The sequence below is a fragment of the Onychostoma macrolepis genome, chromosome 22 (assembly GCF_012432095.1).
Source record: "Onychostoma macrolepis isolate SWU-2019 chromosome 22, ASM1243209v1, whole genome shotgun sequence".
NCBI classification, from domain to species: Eukaryota; Metazoa; Chordata; class Actinopteri; order Cypriniformes; family Cyprinidae; genus Onychostoma; species Onychostoma macrolepis.
Window position 1 is genome coordinate 21029706 of NC_081176.1, and position 19567 is coordinate 21049272.

Consider the following 19567-nt stretch of genomic DNA (forward strand, 5'->3'; position numbering starts at 1 on the left):
AAACAACTTACATTCACAACTGTAAAAAACATATTCAACTAGAAACTAGTCTCCCAGCCTGGTAAGGCTAGTCTCTTGGCTCGTTTTAGAGGGATTTTGGGCACTTTTCAGCTGGCCTCTTAACTAAAATCCAGCTTGGCCAGAGAAGTGTTTTTTCCAGAACGGTTGAGACAGCTTCCTTTTCATCTTAATCGTATACATATTTACAGATATAGACATATTAAACCTTTATTAAACACTTGTTCTTTTAGAAAAAAAAAAAAATCTATCATACAAAGACAGGGAGGTCGTAAACATTCTGTTTTTAATAGAAATGTCTTATTTCTTAAACGTCAGACATTTTTGGATATATTTTGTAAAAATAAAACAAAACAAAAAAGAAAAAGAATAAAATGAAAAAGGAAAACAACATGGAATTGTTTGATTTAGACGATGTAGATTTAGTGGTCTCATATACAATACAAATTCTTTTCATCGCCAAAAGTGCAAATTCTCCCAAATTCTCCTGTACATCTCAATAGCTTCAACACACACTGACAGACAATGGAAAGGAACAGGACTTGAATTAACAAAACAAAAAAAGGGTTTCTGCTGTCCAAGCCTGAGACACTGGGAGTTTTCTGCCGCCCCAAAGTCAACATAAGTGTTAAAAAAAGTGCCCCCAAAGCCTGAAAATTCATTGTTTTCTGTGCATAACTTGTGTCCGTTCAGCTGATTAACCACATAATGAATTATGATACAGATTTGATGCAAGAAATGTTAAACGTACAAGAGATGAGCTTTGAATAGAGTATATAACAAGTCCCTTATAAACTCATAAACCTTATGCAAAAACAATATGGAAAACATATTTTACTGTCTAACAACATAGAAAGAAAGTAATTAGAGATATCATATATCGTCCATATGCAGGAAAGTTGTATAATGGTCCAAACCTGACTGTCTTGGACAGGGTTGCAAGTTGCGTATCTGCAGCCGTTTATTGGACATTGTTTGGGATAGTTAAGCCCTAACAATAATCTAGATCTACTCTCTTATAAACTCTGTATTTGTCTATGAAGCACATTGCAGAACAATGGAAACCCAGGAAGAAATGTCCTTTAAGCAAATGTAAAGTCCTTTGTAATGAGATTTGGGTTTAAAGGTGCAAAACTGTTAAAAGAAAACATGTATGACAACTTGAACATATGCCATTCCTTGTTTCGTGTGTATTTCCAGAGATGTGTGTGGTACGGGGCGGCAGTTCAAATGGACTTCAACCCAAATATATCGCATGTTCAAGTTTCTTTTCTTTTCATGTAGTTTTTGCATTTAAATAAATCATTACATCCACAATGAGATAAAAAAAAAAAAATTGCATTAACAAGATGAAAAACAATAACAATAACAGTAATAATCAAAGGAGACAGCACACAATATTCTGGATGGCCTTTCGCAAAGTGCTTTTTTTGTTACAATCACAGAACTGCTATCAGCTTGATGGCTTTGTGAAGCCCAACACACTTTCTTCCCTGCACATTCTGGGTAGAGGAAAAGTGAAAAACTTTTAAGAAAGTCCTTTAAGACTTAAGAAACCACCTCTTTTCCATCTACCTGCATCTGTTCGTTCTAACAGCTATTAAGAGGAAGTTATGGAATGCATCCTTGACTTGAAGACCTCAGACTGGATGTCTCCATCCCACAATTCACTTATGTCTTGGCCTCATTCTGAGACAATACACCACTCACCATTCTAGAATGTTAAAACATGTAAAAAAAAAATAAAACTAAAACATTTTGCCATTGTTTTCTACACTAGAAAAGAATGTACAGTTATTAGGCAAAACAAAAATGAGGGTGTTGTGGTCACATGGGTAGTTGGCTTTTTGATATCATCAAAACTCATAATATATATTCGGTTGGTGTACTCTCAGTACAATAAAGCTTTGATTACACAGAAGGCAAAATTTGAGCTTAAACCAAACAACAAAAATTGACATGGACTGCCTTGATTATTTAACCTGAGAAGCATAGACAATGGCCCATAATCCCAAAATCCCCCTGCCTCCCACCACAACCTCTGACATCTGCTCTCCAGAACATCTCCTGATCAGTGAAACATAACCAGCTGAGGCAGTCAAAGACGTAGATGGCTATAAATTCCTTAGGTACACAGAATGGCACAGCAATACCTGACAAGGCTCTCCAAACCCCCCTTATAAGACATAGTTCCCCTGCTCAAACTGCACAAAAATGCTACCCACCCTCCCCAATCTGTGCAAACTAGTACCCACCGCCCATGAGCCGCTCCTTGTGCAACATGCCCGCTGGGCATCTAACAGCAGTGGATCAGGTGAGAACAACTGTGCGAATCTAGCCATGCATTATGTCATCCTCAGCTAGTTGTGCTTCGACCCAGCCATAACATCTAAAATTGTAATAAGATTATCTTCTATGATTATTACGGTTATCACTGTCATTGAAATCTTTAATGGTTTTTGACAATAAATTAAGCAAATAAAGACAAAAATAGATTAGTATTTGGATATTACATACATGGTGCTTTTAAAGTCATGGAAATGTTTGTTTTTTTTGAGACACTTTCTCGCTGTAGTGTCTATCAGTGGAGTCACAATTGGGGCGGAAGCAATAAACAGGGCTAAATGAAGTTCTCATTGCAATCAGGAGAAAATTTTAACTAGTTATATTTACAAATTGAGGTGTATTAGACAATTTGTGGACAAAGATCTTATTTAACCTTTTGGTTCTTAGAAATGTCAACAATAGAACATAGTTTCAACCAACAAGTATTCAAGAATCGTTTGGGAAGCTGGAATGGAAGCCGTCTTTTGAAGAATCATCCCAATCTCCTTTTAAGTTAAGGCACATTCTCTCCAGAATCCTTCTCCACTTGTCAAGCTTCAAGACTCTGCCCGACTCCTTTTGGACCCACTGAACAAAGCTTACGCCCCCCCTCCAGATCAAACCAATGAGTCTGTGTGAACTCACAAAGACCTCTAATAACTCCACCAAACTTCTACGCAGACACAGATGCTTAGGGTTTGATCCTGTTAACTGTTGGAAATAAGCCATTCCATGAATACGGTGTCTTTCCTCAAGCTGCTTATTTCTGTTGGAGTTGCTTTGGACTCTTGACCTACACTCGTCTAGGAATTGGTTTTGTTTATGCTTTTGTTGAAAAAGTAAGATTCACCTCTTTCTTCTAATGGCCAAGAATAGTCTTCAAGTAATCCTAGTCTTTGCCTACTTTGGTTTTCAAAGAGTTAATTGCAGATGTAAGTATAGGGAAGTGAAGTGGAGATTAAACAGACTCTGTGTTCACAGAAACTCAAAGGCCTTGCCCGGTTCTCCAGTCCCCCTCCTCCAAGGACAAGGACATGAGTGACTTTTAGTGCAAAAACTCTTTCTCAGCTAAAGCACCATTTCCAGTGCTATCAGGCTTTGTACCTCCCTTCCCCTCCCACCCACCTAACCCTCCCTATTATCCACCACCATTTCACCCAAAACCCCACAAACACAGCTAGCATTATCTTTGCTAGAAAACAAACAAGCTGCAGCAACACATTTTACAATAAAACAAAAGAAAGCATTGCAAATTTGAAACTCTCACACTTAATATCACAGAAAAAAAAAACAATAGACAGAAAGGGAACTCAAGTAGGCTTTTTCCACAACAATTCCACTCCAACTTCTGCTTCTATAATGAGAGAATAAATTTGGGCCGTGGCATAGGTACAAATACATCCCGGAAACAAATCTAAAAGCTACTGTGAACTTCATATGGGATGAACGCAGGCGATGAGTGAAACAGTTGATAAGAGATTGGTCTAGGTCAATGTGTTACCACACACCCTTGCAGGCATGTGATGTATTATTAACTGAGCGTTTTGGGGTGTGAAAAACACAAGCTCATACACTGGAATTTCCAGAAGGATTAATTCTGCCGTGTTGTCCAGTCACACAAAATCTTTCTTCGTAACGTACAGTAGTGTGATGCTTAGGGTGTGGCCTTCAACAACAAATTTAAAGTGAACACTACACTTGACCAGCAAAACTCAACATATCACAATGCACTGAAAGAAACTAAACAGGAGGAGTATGTAGTTGTAGATAATTAGCATAAATCCCTGCAGATGCTTCCACATCTTTAGTCTCTTCTGTATTAAGACAAAATAGAGAACTTTTTAAATCAACTTTAAGTGCAATTAATCATTATGCTTTCATGTGTAATATATATGAAAGATATGATATATCTCCATTAATATTCTTTCAACCATTTAAATCAATCAAAACTTTCTCTTAAGTGACTGCACTTTTTGGCAGCTCGGTGTCAAGACCTTAACAAAATGAACACTTACGAACAAGCCAAAATAATAACTACAATTAAAAAAAAAAGCAATTAAGTATCACCACTTGGATGGGCCTTTTTGCTTAGCACATTTGCTCTTTTGTTTAAAAGTACCCGTTTCTTTTGACTAAAAAGTGCCCCTCTCAGTAACAAAGTGCATTCAAATCTTGCTTCTTTCTTATTAAGGTGCAAAAGGCCGATAAACAGGGTACAGCACTGCAGAAGGAACGATGCCACAAAATTACATCCTCTAATTCAGCCTGAAACAAAACTGTGCATCCATAGCTGTAACCACAGCCACTGTATACACTGAGATCCACTTGAAAGATTTAGCAAGGATCACAAACTGCTTTTAGAATGCACGGATTAGAAATTTTCTTTCAAATGTGCCACTTCATCGTCTATAAAAGGCTCTCCCGTAGTCAAGTCTTGTCCTCATACATGCCTTATTTAAACGAGAGTCCTAACTTAACCAAAGCACCCACTCTGCTGGATTTTGGGGAGAGCCTGTCTCAACGTGCCCACAAAGTGCCTGCTGACGCTCCAGGCCCCTCTCAGTGAGTCATTCTGCTCTGATGTGGCCATAGGACATTGCTGCACCCTGTCTCTCCAGCGCAAGGAAGCACATATTACTTTAAAATAAAGGTCTCCGTTTTCAGGACACTTTCTTTCAAAACTTCGGCCAGTCATTTGCGTTGTAAAAAAGGCGATGAAGTTTGTATAACTGATCCCATTTTGTATCTATATACATTGCATTTATTAATGGTGCTCACATTGCGCACACTAAAAACTGGACCCTCCCTCTTGCTCGGCTACAGCTGTGTGCTTATTTGGAATTGGACATTAATTTATTGCTCATCTTATCGCTCAGGTTCTTTTTTGTGGTCCCTTGGGCAAAGAAATTGAATAAGCACTTTGTATCTTCCCAACCCAAACTGCCTCCTTAAACAGATATTTCTCTATCTCTGTTGGATATCTTTAGTAAAGCTGTGCAAATGCATAAAAAGGTGCTCGCTCTTTATCTCTCCTTCTGTCACTGAAACAAACAAACAAATAAAAGATTCCCTGCTTAAGTTGTTCACCAGCCGTTTGTATAACAGTGGTGCCCTCACTCATCTGTTGCATACAGTTTCACTCTCCTGCAGAAAGACTCAAAATGAAGCACATTTATCACAATTCATACTTTGGGCGGAAACTTCTGGGTTCCATTAAGTGCAGCTTAGGAAAAAAATGGGTTTCTCAATTATTATGCTCTAAAATATCAAACAGCATATTTCCCCCTGCGAACCTAACGCAGTGAGAAACCTGGAGTGAAGCTGAAGGAAGATGTAATCCTATCTATCTGCAATATACGTCTTATAAAGGGTCTCATAAGATTACAACCTAATATATACACACGTATACAAATGTAAAGTGTCAAGTACCCAAAATAGTCAACTCAAAGGTCAAAAGAAAAATCAAATGACAAAATATTAAGACAATCCCAAAAATAAGAGAGAATATAATGAAAGTAAGACTGCCAATAAGGAAAAGCAGGTCTGTGAGAGGTAAGATTTAACATGATTGTGCCCAGTGGCGATCAGATGAAGGTAGTGCTTTAGAAACACAGGACCTCATCCCTTGTCTTACCCTCTCCCTGCCAGAAACAAATTAACAAAATCTCCCCATGTAGATTCAACTCAAAACGGTAACCTGTTACACCATGAAAGGATAAACTCTCAAAAAACATCTTTTATAGAGAAAGTAACACTTTAAATCAAACCCCTGTCCGATTCTTTCTGGAACATTTAGAAAAAAGGTGCTGCATCAGAATATTGCATATATTGCAATCTGAGACAATATATTTTTTTATAGTGTATGTACATGTTGCTCATTGCATTAGAAAAAAGAGATCTATTGGTTGCCTTGATCACATCTTAGACCATTCATAGCTAACCTGTTGAAGCAGCAGTCAGCCTGGTGTTTGACACCTTACTTTTTAAGAAAAGGCCCTGTAGATGCAACCCAGAGATGAGGAACTTGTTTAAACTGCATAGTAGCTTTTTCTCGTACGCACATGGCTATGCCATTATGTTACAAAAAACACCAACAGAAAGACCCAGAAAGATGTTGACAGCACGGGTGAGTGATTTGAAGTGCTCTTCGCTCTTCCAACAGACCAGTAACTTGGTGGTTAAGTCTCTATGCGGAATGCAGAAGCTAAAAAAGGAGGAAAAAGAAACTAGAAGATTAGATTTGCGTGACACCCTGATTTGGTTTTTTAAAGAGGACCATGTAGTTAAGGTTCGTTTTTTTTTTCTTTTCTTTTTTTTCTTATTTTTCTGTTTCATTCTTCCTCTTGTTTTTGTGTAAAGCCCTCTCTGATGAAGTTTGATTCATGTTGTCGCGGAGTTCCTTTGTCCCGAGGTCAAATCTTCACTACCTTCCCCGTCGGCAACCGGACTGTGCGTGTGACTACCGTGATTTTCCTCCATGACTGATGTTCCGGTTCCCCGGTCTGGATGCCGCCGACCTCTCTCGATGTCTGCTTCTGGGCCAGGAAGTTCCATAGGACCTTCCAGGAGCTCAGAATCTCGTATGCGTGGCTTGCGGCCTCGACGGGAAGGGATGCCGTTGCAGCCATCTTTCTTGAGATGACGGTGGAGGTGGTCCGAGCGCACAAAGGTTTTAAAACAGCTGGAGCACTGGTAGGGCCGCAAGCCTGTGTGCACACGCATGTGATTCTTCAGGTCGTAGTTGTGGGCAAAGGCGGCACCACACTGAGTACACAGGTAAGGCTTCTCTCCCGTATGCTTGCGCATGTGAACCTTTAGCTTGTCCTGCCTGGAAAAGACAATACAAAAACATCTGATGAGCCGCTACCCATGGGTTTGTGTGACTGAAACAAATTAACAGTAGCCCTTTGTTTTACAGTCCTGTTCCGCATGTAATATGTACTTGTTATAGTAATTTCAATAACTGGGTACTAATCCTGAACCTACTAATCCCAACCCATGTAGTTACCTTTTATTATCCGGTAATTTCTTAGGTAAGTACAGGTAAGTTCATGAAGTGTAAAATTAAGGGCAACTGAACTAACAATGACAGACTCAACAGCAATTCAAGGTTAGAAAATTAACAAAACAATACCATGATACATGAATACATGCTAACTTAATACACTTGTAATACCTTAAAATGCCCACTCCCAAATTACTTCGAATAGACCATTTATGATAGTTGGGTGAGTCACTAACTACTGCCTGATGTTGAATTACAAGACACACCGGTAAGGTTGGCCACACAAATCATTAGCAAAGGCAAACATGAACACACATATTATATAAACTACATATAAACACAAAAATCTAAGGATGTAAATACATATATCTGTCTGTTCTTGCACATCAAAGACAACATGTATTCATAAAAGGAGTCTGACCTCCCTATCTTTACTTTTAAGAGTAAAGTCAAGTTTATTCATCATTCTTTTGTGCTGAAAGCACCCAAGGTCATATGAGGAAAAGAGCCATAAAGCTCACAGCTTTATCACCATAATTTCTTTTTAGGCCAATGAGGCACTGAAGGGCTCAATGTTCAGTTCAGAGTCATAGTGGGCCCTAAGTATCCCAAAAGAGCCATTTAAAAATGGTGAACATGTTATAAGAGCACAATTGCTCTTGTTTTACAAGCAAAATTGAAAATCTTCAGTGGCAGCTGAGTTCACCTGAGGAGAGCTTTTAGTTTCTGGGAAGAAACCAATGTAAGATCAAAAATCAAAAGGTGTGCTGGGCTGAGGAACAGGTTTGGAAGAATGTGGTTTAAGCTTCAATGTCTTTACTCAATTGTCCAACCATTTCAAAGCACTGTAACCATATTTTACACTCTATATTTCTTAAATGTTAATCTAACAAAGCTAACTTTTGTGTTGGTCATCAGTTTATATACATTTTTGACTTCTGACACACCACCTGAGGCAAACTGGTCTGAATGGCTAAAGAGTAGGCTTTCTTCAACAAGAGACAGCATACTGTCAAAGTGTATTGTTTTGCACCAATAAGGGAGTTACGTATAGTGTGGTGTCAAATGCAAGGCCCTCTGTTGTAAGACTCTGCTCTCAGCTTACCCTTCTCCGTCCCTCCCCCTAAGCTTGTGACCGGGGCAGAGTACAACTAAACAAACTAGGGTGGTTGACCCATCCAGTATACTGGAGGCTTACCGAACACATTCGCACTCACATGTGTCCATGGACAGACACACACCCAAGTATGTAAACACACATGTGCCCACGTTGACGCCTACTTGTGTATTTAAACATGTATTCTTTCACTCATACTTTCTCATCTGTCCTTCACTTTCGTATACGTTCACCAAAATACGGAAGTTATACATACACGCCTATTAGAAAACGTGTTTTCACACACATACACACAATGTAACAAAGTGGGGCACAGAGAGATGAATTATTTACATGATAGGATTGATTTATTGCAGTATGAGTGAAACGTACTCTTAACCCTGATCAAACAGGATTAAGATTACAGTACCCCTTCCCAATAGGTGGCGTATTTAGGTGGCAAATTTAGATCCATCTCTACGCAAATAGGGTACTGGATATTTTTGGCGCAGTGTCTATTTCCAATGCGTGGCTCCTGATTAATTCATTAAGGCAATGGTTTCATGGAAGAGGTGATGCCCTTAAGTGCAGGGTAAGCCATGCTAGCAGTTTGCTAACAGAGATTCAGAAAGTATTTTTCGTCAGCCATTTGTCTGAAAGAGGGGCTGTATGTGCCAGGGGCAATAATCAACGTAACACCCAGGGTCACAAGTTCAGCTGACTCACTGGCGTAGATAGGCCACAGTGCTGTAATCCCTTTCAATATCGGCATAGAGAGTTTTATAACAGCCTCATCCCTGATAACAGTAGACCAGGCTGTGCTACCACAACCCACTTTTATTGGACCCCCCTTGTTAAAATTCCAGGACTTTGTCATGCAGCTTTTCTGTCAACATAAAACACAACTTTATGGCTGACTGTGCTCTCTTTAGTGTACTGAATACCTGACTATTTAAATTTGATAGCACACAAGATGCTAAAGTGTATGTAAAAATACAAACTGAACTCTCAATTTTCCCAAAGACAAAACCAAAATGACAAAAAAAAGGCTTACCTGGTGAATCGCACTTTGCAGATGGCGCACTCGTAGGGCTTTTCTCCTGTGTGTGTACGGATGTGGCGTGGAAGCTTGCCTGCACCTTGGATGACCTTGGAGCAGATAGGGCACTTCTGGAAGGCCTTAGAGCGCATCTTCCTCTCACTGCTGTTACCCCCTCCAGTTGCTTGGTTTCCACCTCCGTTGCCCCTTAATGACCAAAGTGGTAGCAAACTTGGAGACATGGGGGCACTGGTGGCTTCCTCATGCTGCACACTATTAAAGTACTTCAAGTAAAACTCCACGTCTGGCTCTTCGCCCTCCGGCCCATCCTCCTCACCCCCACCACCTGCCGTGGCCTGTTCCCTTTTCCGCTCCAAGGAGTCCATCATCTGTTGTAGCAAAGCACTGGCTGGGCCTTGTTCGTGTTCCCGTTCACCTGTCCCCTCCACCTCTCTCTCTGATTTGGGTTCTGCCTGATGGAGGTAGTAATGTCCATTCTGAGTAGGAGCATAAAGGGACATCATAGCCTCTGCACTTTTCCCTCGAGCTAGAACTGAAGGTCCATCCTGGCACTCCTCATCCACATTCTCATCTTCGGGGTCACGAGGCGGCTGTGATAGGGCTTGGGCCAGTGAGGAGTAGTAGTCAGCAGGGCCGATGGGTGTGCCATTGCTGTCAGCGCCATTGCGTTGGCTAAAGTGCAGGTGTGTGGGCAGATCCCTGAGCTCTGGCGTGCTGCAGCTGCTACCCCAATGCGCCCCCCTCTGGAAAAACTCCAAGTACTCACGGGCACGCAGCCGGATGCCCTGCTCTTTTCCATTCTTACCTCGCTCCTCCTCTTCCTGGTCTTCTTCTTGCTCACTGCCCGCCTGCAAAAAGAAATGGGACTACATCATCATATCGCTCCAAAACATTCATTAGTTAACTTGTAAAAAACACATTACCCACCGGCGGGGAGAGCACTTTGGTGTCCAGCAGGTGTGTGCAGACATCTTGGACGGGTGAGATTTCCAGCACACGGGCAGCACTTAAGATGTCAACAACACTGTTGCGGCTGACTGTGAGTGTGGCCGTGTAGGCAAAGTCCAAGAGGGCGGCCAGCGCCTCAGGCCGCACAAAGTCCAGCGCATAGACTTTCTGGCGGTCAGCAGCCAGACCCGAGGTGAAAAGCTTGTGGAAGTAGGTGCTGCAGGAAGCCAACACGGAGCGGTGGGCAGGGAATTCTCTCTCTTGAGCCACTAGTAGCACATCACACAGCAGCCCACTCAACCGTTGCCGGTTGAGACTGCCCAGCAGGTCAGCACTGTGCTCAGGGAAGGGGATGCCCACTGGTCCTTCCTCTACCTCGCCTGCACCCCCACAGGCTCTTGCCTCACGTCTTCCCCGCCCACCTGCTCCCGACGACATTTTCCACCAGCCTGCCGCCGAGCCGCCAATCGCAGCCGCCACCCGTCCGTCCGTCCTGCCGTCTGTCCGTCTGCCTGTCTAAGAATGTTAAGGAACAATAACAGTTACTAATCATAAAGTGACAGTTTAAAAAAAAAAATAATTATTGATACTAAATTGAGGCAACTATTTTACATAAAACTACTACAAAGTAGGGAGAAACATTTTTCAAGTATTTTTCAAACTCGCCAATCTAAAACATTTTCACAAATGACCTGAAGAGCTCAATTCAACTTTACGTTTGAACCATACTTATGCTGTCCATTCTATTTACAATCTATTACCATCCGGGGTAGAATTGCCATGCCCTGTATGCAAATAAAGCAGAGAGGCTAATAGTTCGGGGCCGAATGGTTGCTACTATATGAAAGACCACTGGTCAAGATTATCCAAACCACAAATGGAAGCATCATGTTATAAAAGGATATTCTGACTACAAGCCATGACTGTAAAGACACAATGCGCTGGTTGCAAGACTTATTTTAAAGTCCATGGGGAATTGGTGTAATTATTGAAATGAAGAAAAGGTGTGAATTATGCATATGATAATGACTGATGTTTTTAACACCATGGACTATTATAGAACAGATAGTTCAGTTCACCTTCTCAGTTTCTTTTTCACTATTAAAAACTTTTGCCTAACCTTATCGATTTGATGGTTCAAAAATGTTGCTTTAAAGTGGTCTTTATAACCGTCAAACAATCTACAGGTTATGTACAACATCTGGTGATGCCGTCAAAAGGATGCTGTTTGACTTCAACTTGTGGCAGTTGAGGATTTAATCTGTCTTGAAAAGCACTCTAAACAGCCTTCTAGTGTACAGCAATCAGTTCATGGTGTTAACTGAATTAAAATGTAGCAGCATGTCAGAGGGTGGCAAGCCTGCTGTCATGATGGCAGTGGAAAAGGAGAATCTGTTTTGTGCAGCTTTGCTGGGGTGGGGGAGTGCACAGCACATAGAATAGGGCTGGGCACCATGTGCACTGAATTGCGTGTCAGTTGGCTTCTGGGGAAGGGGGTGGGGGCAGGGGGTTGCCGGCTAAAGGCCCGAGTGGAAAAAAAAAATCCACTAGAGGAGGAGGAAGAGTAGGAGGACACATGCAGGGCTGCAAGGGAACAGTATTAAATAGGGAGGTTGTCAATCCGGTCTGAGCCGGTTACCCCACCCTGCACTGTGTGCCAAGTTTCAGGAAAGGCCTGTCCCCTTGATCACGTGTGGGGGGAGATTAAAATGATCGACCGCAGTACAGGCAAGGGTAGAGGGAGGGGGGCTCTGAAAGGCAACCCTCCTTGATTTGTCCATTGGCAAACACACGCTTACGTGTGAACACCAAACAGCCTAACTACCCCCCGCCCCTCCATCTGCCAGAGTGACCCAGCAGGGGGTGAGGCCACAGGGGGATTATACTCAGTAAGAGCAATGCATTCAAATGACATTCCTTCAGATCAAGCCCCTTGGTATGTATGCAAGACCTGCTCAACCTGGCTGCTTGCTCTCTCTCTCTCACGCTTGCACAAAGCTGCCTTCCTCCACACCTTGAGAGCTGGCATCAAGTCAGGTCACTATTGGTGTAGCAACTGAGAGGTAGTGGGAAGCTAAAACACAGCAGCAAATCCACGAATAGTCTTGTGTGCATTATTACTGTGGATGACACTCAGGCTCACCTTTTGTGTGTCATTTTTTCATGCCATCTGACTTTAGCAAATACAGTTAAAGAGTTCAGTGTCAGAATATGATGAAAATACCATAATCTAGGGCACATATGCACTACACACTTCTATATAGCACACTTCAAAGAAGCCATTCCAATAATAGTCCCCCACTGGACCACGTCTTGACTTGTTTAAGTTAGATGGTAATGCCCATAAGCCCATGGCTTAAGCCCTTCTCGTTCTGCCTCTCCCTTCACCTTTGAGCTAAATGATGGGCACCTGTAGGGCAAGCTCTTTGGTTTTCTGTTATCTCTCTGATAACCCCCCCACCCCATCTGCTTGACTAACAGGTGCATTCTATCTCATTGTTTTATTGCAGAGAATTTGAATAAGTTAAGGTAGAAGCCAGGCTGGAGATTGGGTTAGACAATAAGTGTTTCCAGGTATGGTATCTCATAAATCAGGGAAAATTGTCTGACTCAAAAGTGGTGTTTATTTTAAAGGGATAGTTCGCCCCCTATGAGGGCGAGTAAATGATAACAGAATTTTTCAATTTTAGTTTCATTAAACACTAAAATATACCTTTTCAGTTCAGACAATTTACCTTGATTCACAAGGAACCTGTGCCACACCCAGAAAAACTCATAAAATCTGAAAAAAACCACGAATTTCAGAGAAAAAGAGCAAGAGTAGTTTTGCCATCATAAGGGAGTTTCTTAGAAGAGACACTACAAAACCAAATGTCATCTCTCTGCACTTCAGCTTGTGGGTGATAGCAAGGCACCAGTTAAGCAGCATCTCTGTCCCTGAATAAACCCAGGGCAAAGCTGAAAGAAAGAGGAAACAGTGCAAACAAACCTGATCCTGACACCTTCTCAGGGCTCCCAACATTCTTCATCACTTATTCATGGCTATGGGTGACAGGGGCCGTGCAACGGCCCCAACGTCTCATTTCAGACCTCTTCTGATGGCCGCACGCACAGGCCTCAACTACTTTGCAAGTCAAACCACAAGTTACTGCGAATACTCATCCCACCCCTGCCCCCACAGCCCCTCCCAGCCAATGCGAAGTGAGGCTATCGAAAATAGATTTCAGAGACTGTCAAACTGTCTTAACGAGTATTTGAATTGTTTTAACTCATCTGGTCAAATGTAAACTAAATGAGTTTAGAAGTTCAACTAGCACATTACCTATTGGTACGTAAGGTTACAATATAACTAGTTCAGAAATAGTTCAGAATTGTGTAATCAGTTGGAAATAACACCGCCAACTCAGTAAAATCTTTTTACAAGAATCGTGAGGTAACTACTGTCAATCAAATTGTGTCAAGGGTATTTAATGCGTTTGGTGATTAAGTTCTTAGAATGCAGCTTCTTCTCTCCTCAACTAACTCTAAAACAACGCTAATCCAGCAAAGGAAAGTAAATTTACTTGCTCATTATATGAACCGAAAACTGACACCTCAGAATGAAACATCTTAGGCAAGCACATGCCACACATTCCAGGAACACACATTGACTTATGACATAAACCAAAACAACCAGCAGGGTTTTATGGAACACTTTGGTGTCTTTCTATTAACTTTCTTTTTTCGTCAGTCACACATTTCACTGTGTATTTTACGACAGCTTGGGAATCCCTCGAAAGAATCTTTTGAGATGATTAATGACAAACATGTGACTTATGTACACAGGGCATCCCTCTGACATGCATGTCCACTCAGTATGTAAGTACAAGCTAGTGTGTGTGTGTTTGCGTGATTAGCTCCTCCTTCCTCATGAGGGAGGGAAGTGGAGTCACTACACTAGGTTGACAAGGTTCAAGGTCAAGACAGAGAGGATATTACCGGATAATCGTAAACAGTATGGAGAGGGGCTGACTGGTTCCAAGAAGAACAGGATTTTGAGCAAGGCCCTGCAAATGAGTCACTCCTGCCAGCACTGGTTAGGGAAGCATGATTGGTTGCAAAAAGTGCAAGCAGGAAGTGGGCGAACAACTGATAAAACTGGAGTTGTAGTGCTGGGCCGTTTCACTGGAGATATGTCAGTAGGCTGCCAAAAATCCAGACTTGTATTCACAATGCCCCCCAAAAGGTATTGGGTGAGGCTGCTAGAAACAAGTGCACACTAGCGCAACTCTTTATTTCACCTCACTTTAGTTGCTGGAAACTTCTATAGGCAAAATTACATCCCTCTTTGAGGAAAAATCCTATGTCATAGGGTCAATAGTACAAGCAAACTATGTACTCTTTATGGTGAGAAATTAAAGGTCTTAGTTGCAGAAGTATATCAGATAGGAACAGAGCATACAGCAAAAGGTAGAGCAGATAAGGCAAGAAACTCAGCTTCAAAAGCAACAACGTGCCTACAATCTTTCTAGACCAGCAGCAGCTTTGTTAGAGTCCCATGTTAGAATGAAGCCCACGTGTGAAAATGCCACGACGCCCCCTCATAGTTTGACCAAACTTTTCCAGACCTAACTCCCTGCATCCGTCTTTGAGCTGCCCACAACTTCGGAGTCTTTCGGACAAACTGTGGCTGGGCCAGGAAATGAGGAAAGAGCAAGAAAATCAACACATGAAACAGAAACAAAATTGAGTAATGGCGGCAGCGCTACTCCAGCCCTTACAGTGCCCTTGCACTCAGGCCACAGTCCATGTCTTGAGCTCTTCTGCTGCTGCGGCAGCCTGGCCGGTTGGGCGGAAGAAGACTTCCTGCGTGACTCTGGTGATGGTGTAACAGAACCCGCTCTGTTATCAGATGACCAGCTCTCCCAGACACTGCACTGCACACTCCACCACCAGTCCACCACAGCTTCCACTTCCCTCTTCTGCCTCTGCTGAGGAGGCAAAAAGACATGACAACCCACCCAGGATTTTTTTTTTCAGCTCTACCTCCCAGCATATCTGTGAACGATCGCACTAAGGTAAGTATGTCAAGGACTCCTCCACCTGCTGGAGGTCGAGCTCCACAATAGCGAATGGGGGCAAGAGCATAAACTTACAGCAATTGGATTCCACATTACTGTCAAGGAAACCAAGAAGGCCTCACTCATGTCGACAGACTCCCAGCAGATAAGAACAAGTGGAAGAAGGCCCTTTAAAGAGTGCAATGAGAGAATAATGAGATGAGCTCTCTGATTACCGATAGTGATGCTAGCTTGCAGCAGCCCATCTCCCAGCATCAGACTTTAATTTGATCAATTCAAAAATGTTTCACAAACGTCCCAGACGATATAAAACTAAACCTTGTTCAGATAGCCAATTCAAAGTGTGTTCAAAAAAGGTCAAAAAATACTTTACTCAAAATACTTGGCCAAACAGTAGCTGGTAACCTCTAGTGCCTTCAGCCCTCAGTCCTGCACTGCACAAGGACGCAAAAACAGATGTCTTCACAACAGACCACAATTTTACATAACTTTTCAAAAGGATTGTGAACGTTCAAATAAAATTTGTATTTCATAAGCATTCAAAAAGCTAATCAAATATCTCATACACACAAGTGCATAAAAACCTAAACAATTCACACTGGATGTCTAGCAATTGAAACTTTAAATAAAAGGCAAACAAAACTAATATTAAGTCAGCTTCTAAAAATCTGAGATTTCATATAGCAAAACACATACTTGGTGAAATAACACAACATCAAGTTGATACAAAAGGGTGAAAAAAAACCCACTGCATGATGTGTATCAGCATGAAGTTCACACATACCTTACCTGTCATAAATGCTGACCTGAAACGACCCTGCCAGGTAATTTAACTGCGTACAGGGTTAACTGGTTTATGGTGGGTAAGAATCTCTTTGCCACTTAAACAAGTAAAAGACAATAAAGATCGGCCTCACCCCAGTGAGACAAGGAGACTTGTCTGTGCATTATTCAGACACTGGGCGTCATCTGTGAATAAAAATACCCCTTGCGTCCTCCCTGTACCCGCACTAGTGAAAACGAGTCGAGCAAGTATGGGTTGGAAACGATCTGCATACATCTTTGAATAAAAAAAAGAGAGAGCGAAAGAGTGCTGCTTCCTGCAACGCCTTTGAGTCCAGGACAAACATGCAGTCTTCTTATTTGACAAGTCATGAGACCTTGTTAAAGACCCTTACCAAGGGAGAAGATGTTGATGTGCATTATGGCACAGCTATAAAAAGAATGAGGGGGCAGAGAAGCCTATAAGGGATCTGCCAAGAGAAGAGGAAAAACTTTCCAAAGTCCAAGGTTCTTAGAGATCTCAATGAGCAGGATATCTTTGATGTGAATTTCACTTTATTTGAAACCATTTCACCAGAGTCCACCAGTGTTAAACCCAACCTTCTGTGACCAACATTACATGAATCTGCTTGAAAACATTTTATTAAATGGCAATTTGTAACAGCTAGATCAGATAAAAAAAATAAGAATCACAAAGACAGAGTTCAGTTATGAAAGTACTTGGAAAGTAAAACTCGCTGCACAGAAGCTCACCAAGTCATACCTTAATACAGCAGGCCTCCGTTTTCCATCTCTATGCCATCTGCAAGTGGGTCAAGCGCTCTGAACTTAATCAAGCCAAGTCCCTCTCTTTCCCCTTTTAAGATTCCATTATTTCTCTTCTAGCTTGCCTTTCCCGTTTCAGACACCAGAGAGAGTGAGAGTGCATTTGAAGCTCTTACCGGCCGGCCAGAATTTTGTTTCCCTGTGGGTCAGCTCAGTCTCCCTCTGCCTGCCTGCCTGCCTCTGTGCCTGGGCAGGGCTCTGGTCTGGAGCAACTGCAGACAGGAAACTTCCGAGTGGCCCTAGTTACACAGGCAAGCCCTTGCCTGATCCCACACAGGCAGACACCTACTAACTCCCCCACTCTATTTTCAGCCCACTGCTCTGGCTTCACTTCCCCCTCTGCGATTGGCTTGCCCGCTCCTCAATCACCACACCTCCCCACTAGGATAGGCTACCGGCTGTTCCCTTTCCTGTATGGCCAAGGGCAAGGCACTCTGGGAAACGCAGTCCTTAAGTATGACTTCACCTGCTTCTAGGCCACTGCTAAGAACTACAAGTCCCAAACTGTTTGCTCTTGCCACCCCCACATCTAAGAGCTTGCTTCAACGTAAGCATTCAGAGCTGAATTATACACTACCGTGTGTTGCTAGCAGGATGCCAGGTATTAAAAGTACAGACCAGCCAACAAGCAGTGCCAAGCGCTGTACGTATGAGAAAAGACAAAGGGATCCAAACACAACTCTGTAGAACTTCAATACAATACATTTATATTGTCACCCTACATCAACTGACATATTCAGCATTCTTGACCCAAATGAGACTTTTTTTGACCTAAAATATTCCATCATAACATTAACCAGTGTAAATGCAATTTGCTACAGAAAGAAAAAATGCCAAAAGGTGCATGCACAAGTTATCAGAGTTTGTTTCTTCATGAATGACAACAAAGGTTTAAGAAAAGCAGACCCCAGTACGTAGCACTGTACCTTGTCCTATGGAATTATTTTTGGTTCCTTGCTACTACGTTCTCCTCTTGTCTAACCTCCGACAAACACACCCCTTAAGGGTTGCCTCCAAAACAACAACAACAAAAAAGTTAACAAGAGTAAGAAGAGAAAAAAAAAGTTTATTCAAGCAATGCCAGTGAACCGAAGGTGTACCAAATCAGTTACTCGGAAGACCAAAGAAAAAGAGTAATAATTCCTCACTGGCACTGGAGCCCCCTCCTACCCCCCACACACATACTCTCTCTCTCTCTCTCTCTCTCCTCTCTGTCCCCCTCCCTCATTCCTTCCTTCTCAGCCTTGCTCCCTTCAGTCGATAGGCCCTGGGCAGACGACACGGGGGACAAGCAGGGGGAAACGAGCTCACCTGCGATGGCCGTGGCGGTGCTTGTTATGGGTTAGCTCTTCCCTCCTCTTCTCTCCTCCTCTGTGGAGCTCTCTCTCTCTTAGCTGTCCCTGCTGTTCAAAGCTCTGTATGCGCTAACCAAGCACCAGCAGATCAACTCAATTCCCTTCCTGGTTTCTGGAGGGCAAAAAGGTCCCTCCTTTCTCTCTCTCTCTCGCTCTCCCTCTCTCTTAAAGAAACAGCATTCCCCCATGCTGTTCTCCTCTGCTTCTCTCTGGGGAATACAGTAAAAGGTTGTTATCATGCCATAGTGGCCACCATCACTCATGACATGAACACAACTGTGGAGTTCACAAGGATATCGTTGGTAAAACCGGCCTGTATTTGTACAAAGTTGTTTGCAGGGGTGTTGCACGTGTACTTTGGGTGAGCGAGTGCGCCAAAATAATGAGAGTTAACCGTCCTTCTTTCTCCCCTGTGTTTGCGAATGCAGTCGCACCCACCCATCCCATTGCCTGAGGTCATGGAGTCCCACCCCAGAACAAGCCATGGCACATTCCAGGACACTCAGGGTCTGCCAGCAGTCCCCCCCGCAATACATATACACACACACACCCTCCACTGTCTCTAACTAATACAGCTCATAGAGTGTGTACCCTACACTCGAGGGGTCGTCGGATAGAAGCGACACTATTCACTTACTGCTTCACCTTTTTGACACGTCTTCCTTCTTTACATGTAACAACCGAACCCTCTAAAACACTACAAACGGTAATTAAAAATAAGTAACCAAACAACTAAACGTGTACTGCGATTCTCCATACTCACCAAAATCATGCTGAGAGAAGCGATGAGTGCAGTCGACCAGCGGGACAGACATGGATTATCCTCCACCACTTAAGAGACCCGTTTGCCCGCTTACCTGCCGCTGGACTGAAAGTTCTCAAAAACAGGAGGAGCAGTATATGACCTCTCTAAGAGTGACTGTACAATCGAGGACTCTCCCGTAAAACAGGGAGTGGACGCAGAAGAGTGTAATTGTGTATGACACCGAGTTGTGCTTAAATGCTGAAGTATCAAGTAGGAGACAAGCATGATGAACTAACGCACACCAGACATAGAGGGCAGTATAACTGGGACACTTTAAACGGATTCAT

At 42.6% G+C, this 19567-nt stretch overlaps 1 protein-coding gene across 5 annotated transcripts; it reads right to left on the reverse strand.

Annotated features, from left to right (window-relative positions):
* Positions 1-416: 416 nt before the first annotated feature.
* Positions 417-19262, reverse strand: zbtb7a (zinc finger and BTB domain containing 7a). Of its 5 annotated transcripts, none has more exons than XM_058760452.1 (4): positions 19239-19262; positions 10432-10968; positions 9499-10352; positions 417-7171 (listed from the first exon to the last, which is right to left on the reverse strand). In XM_058760452.1, the coding sequence occupies exons 1-4, from the start codon at positions 19245-19247 to the stop codon at positions 6724-6726; spliced, it is 1848 nt and encodes a 615-aa protein (XP_058616435.1). In that variant the 5' UTR covers positions 19248-19262; the 3' UTR covers positions 417-6723. The 5 variants fall into 5 exon arrangements, with proteins under 5 accessions (XP_058616435.1, XP_058616436.1, XP_058616438.1 ...); XM_058760453.1 differs by lacking the exon at positions 19239-19262 and adding an exon at positions 18432-19223; XM_058760455.1 differs by lacking the exon at positions 19239-19262 and adding an exon at positions 17237-18033.
* Between the last annotated feature and the right edge of the window lie 305 nt (positions 19263-19567).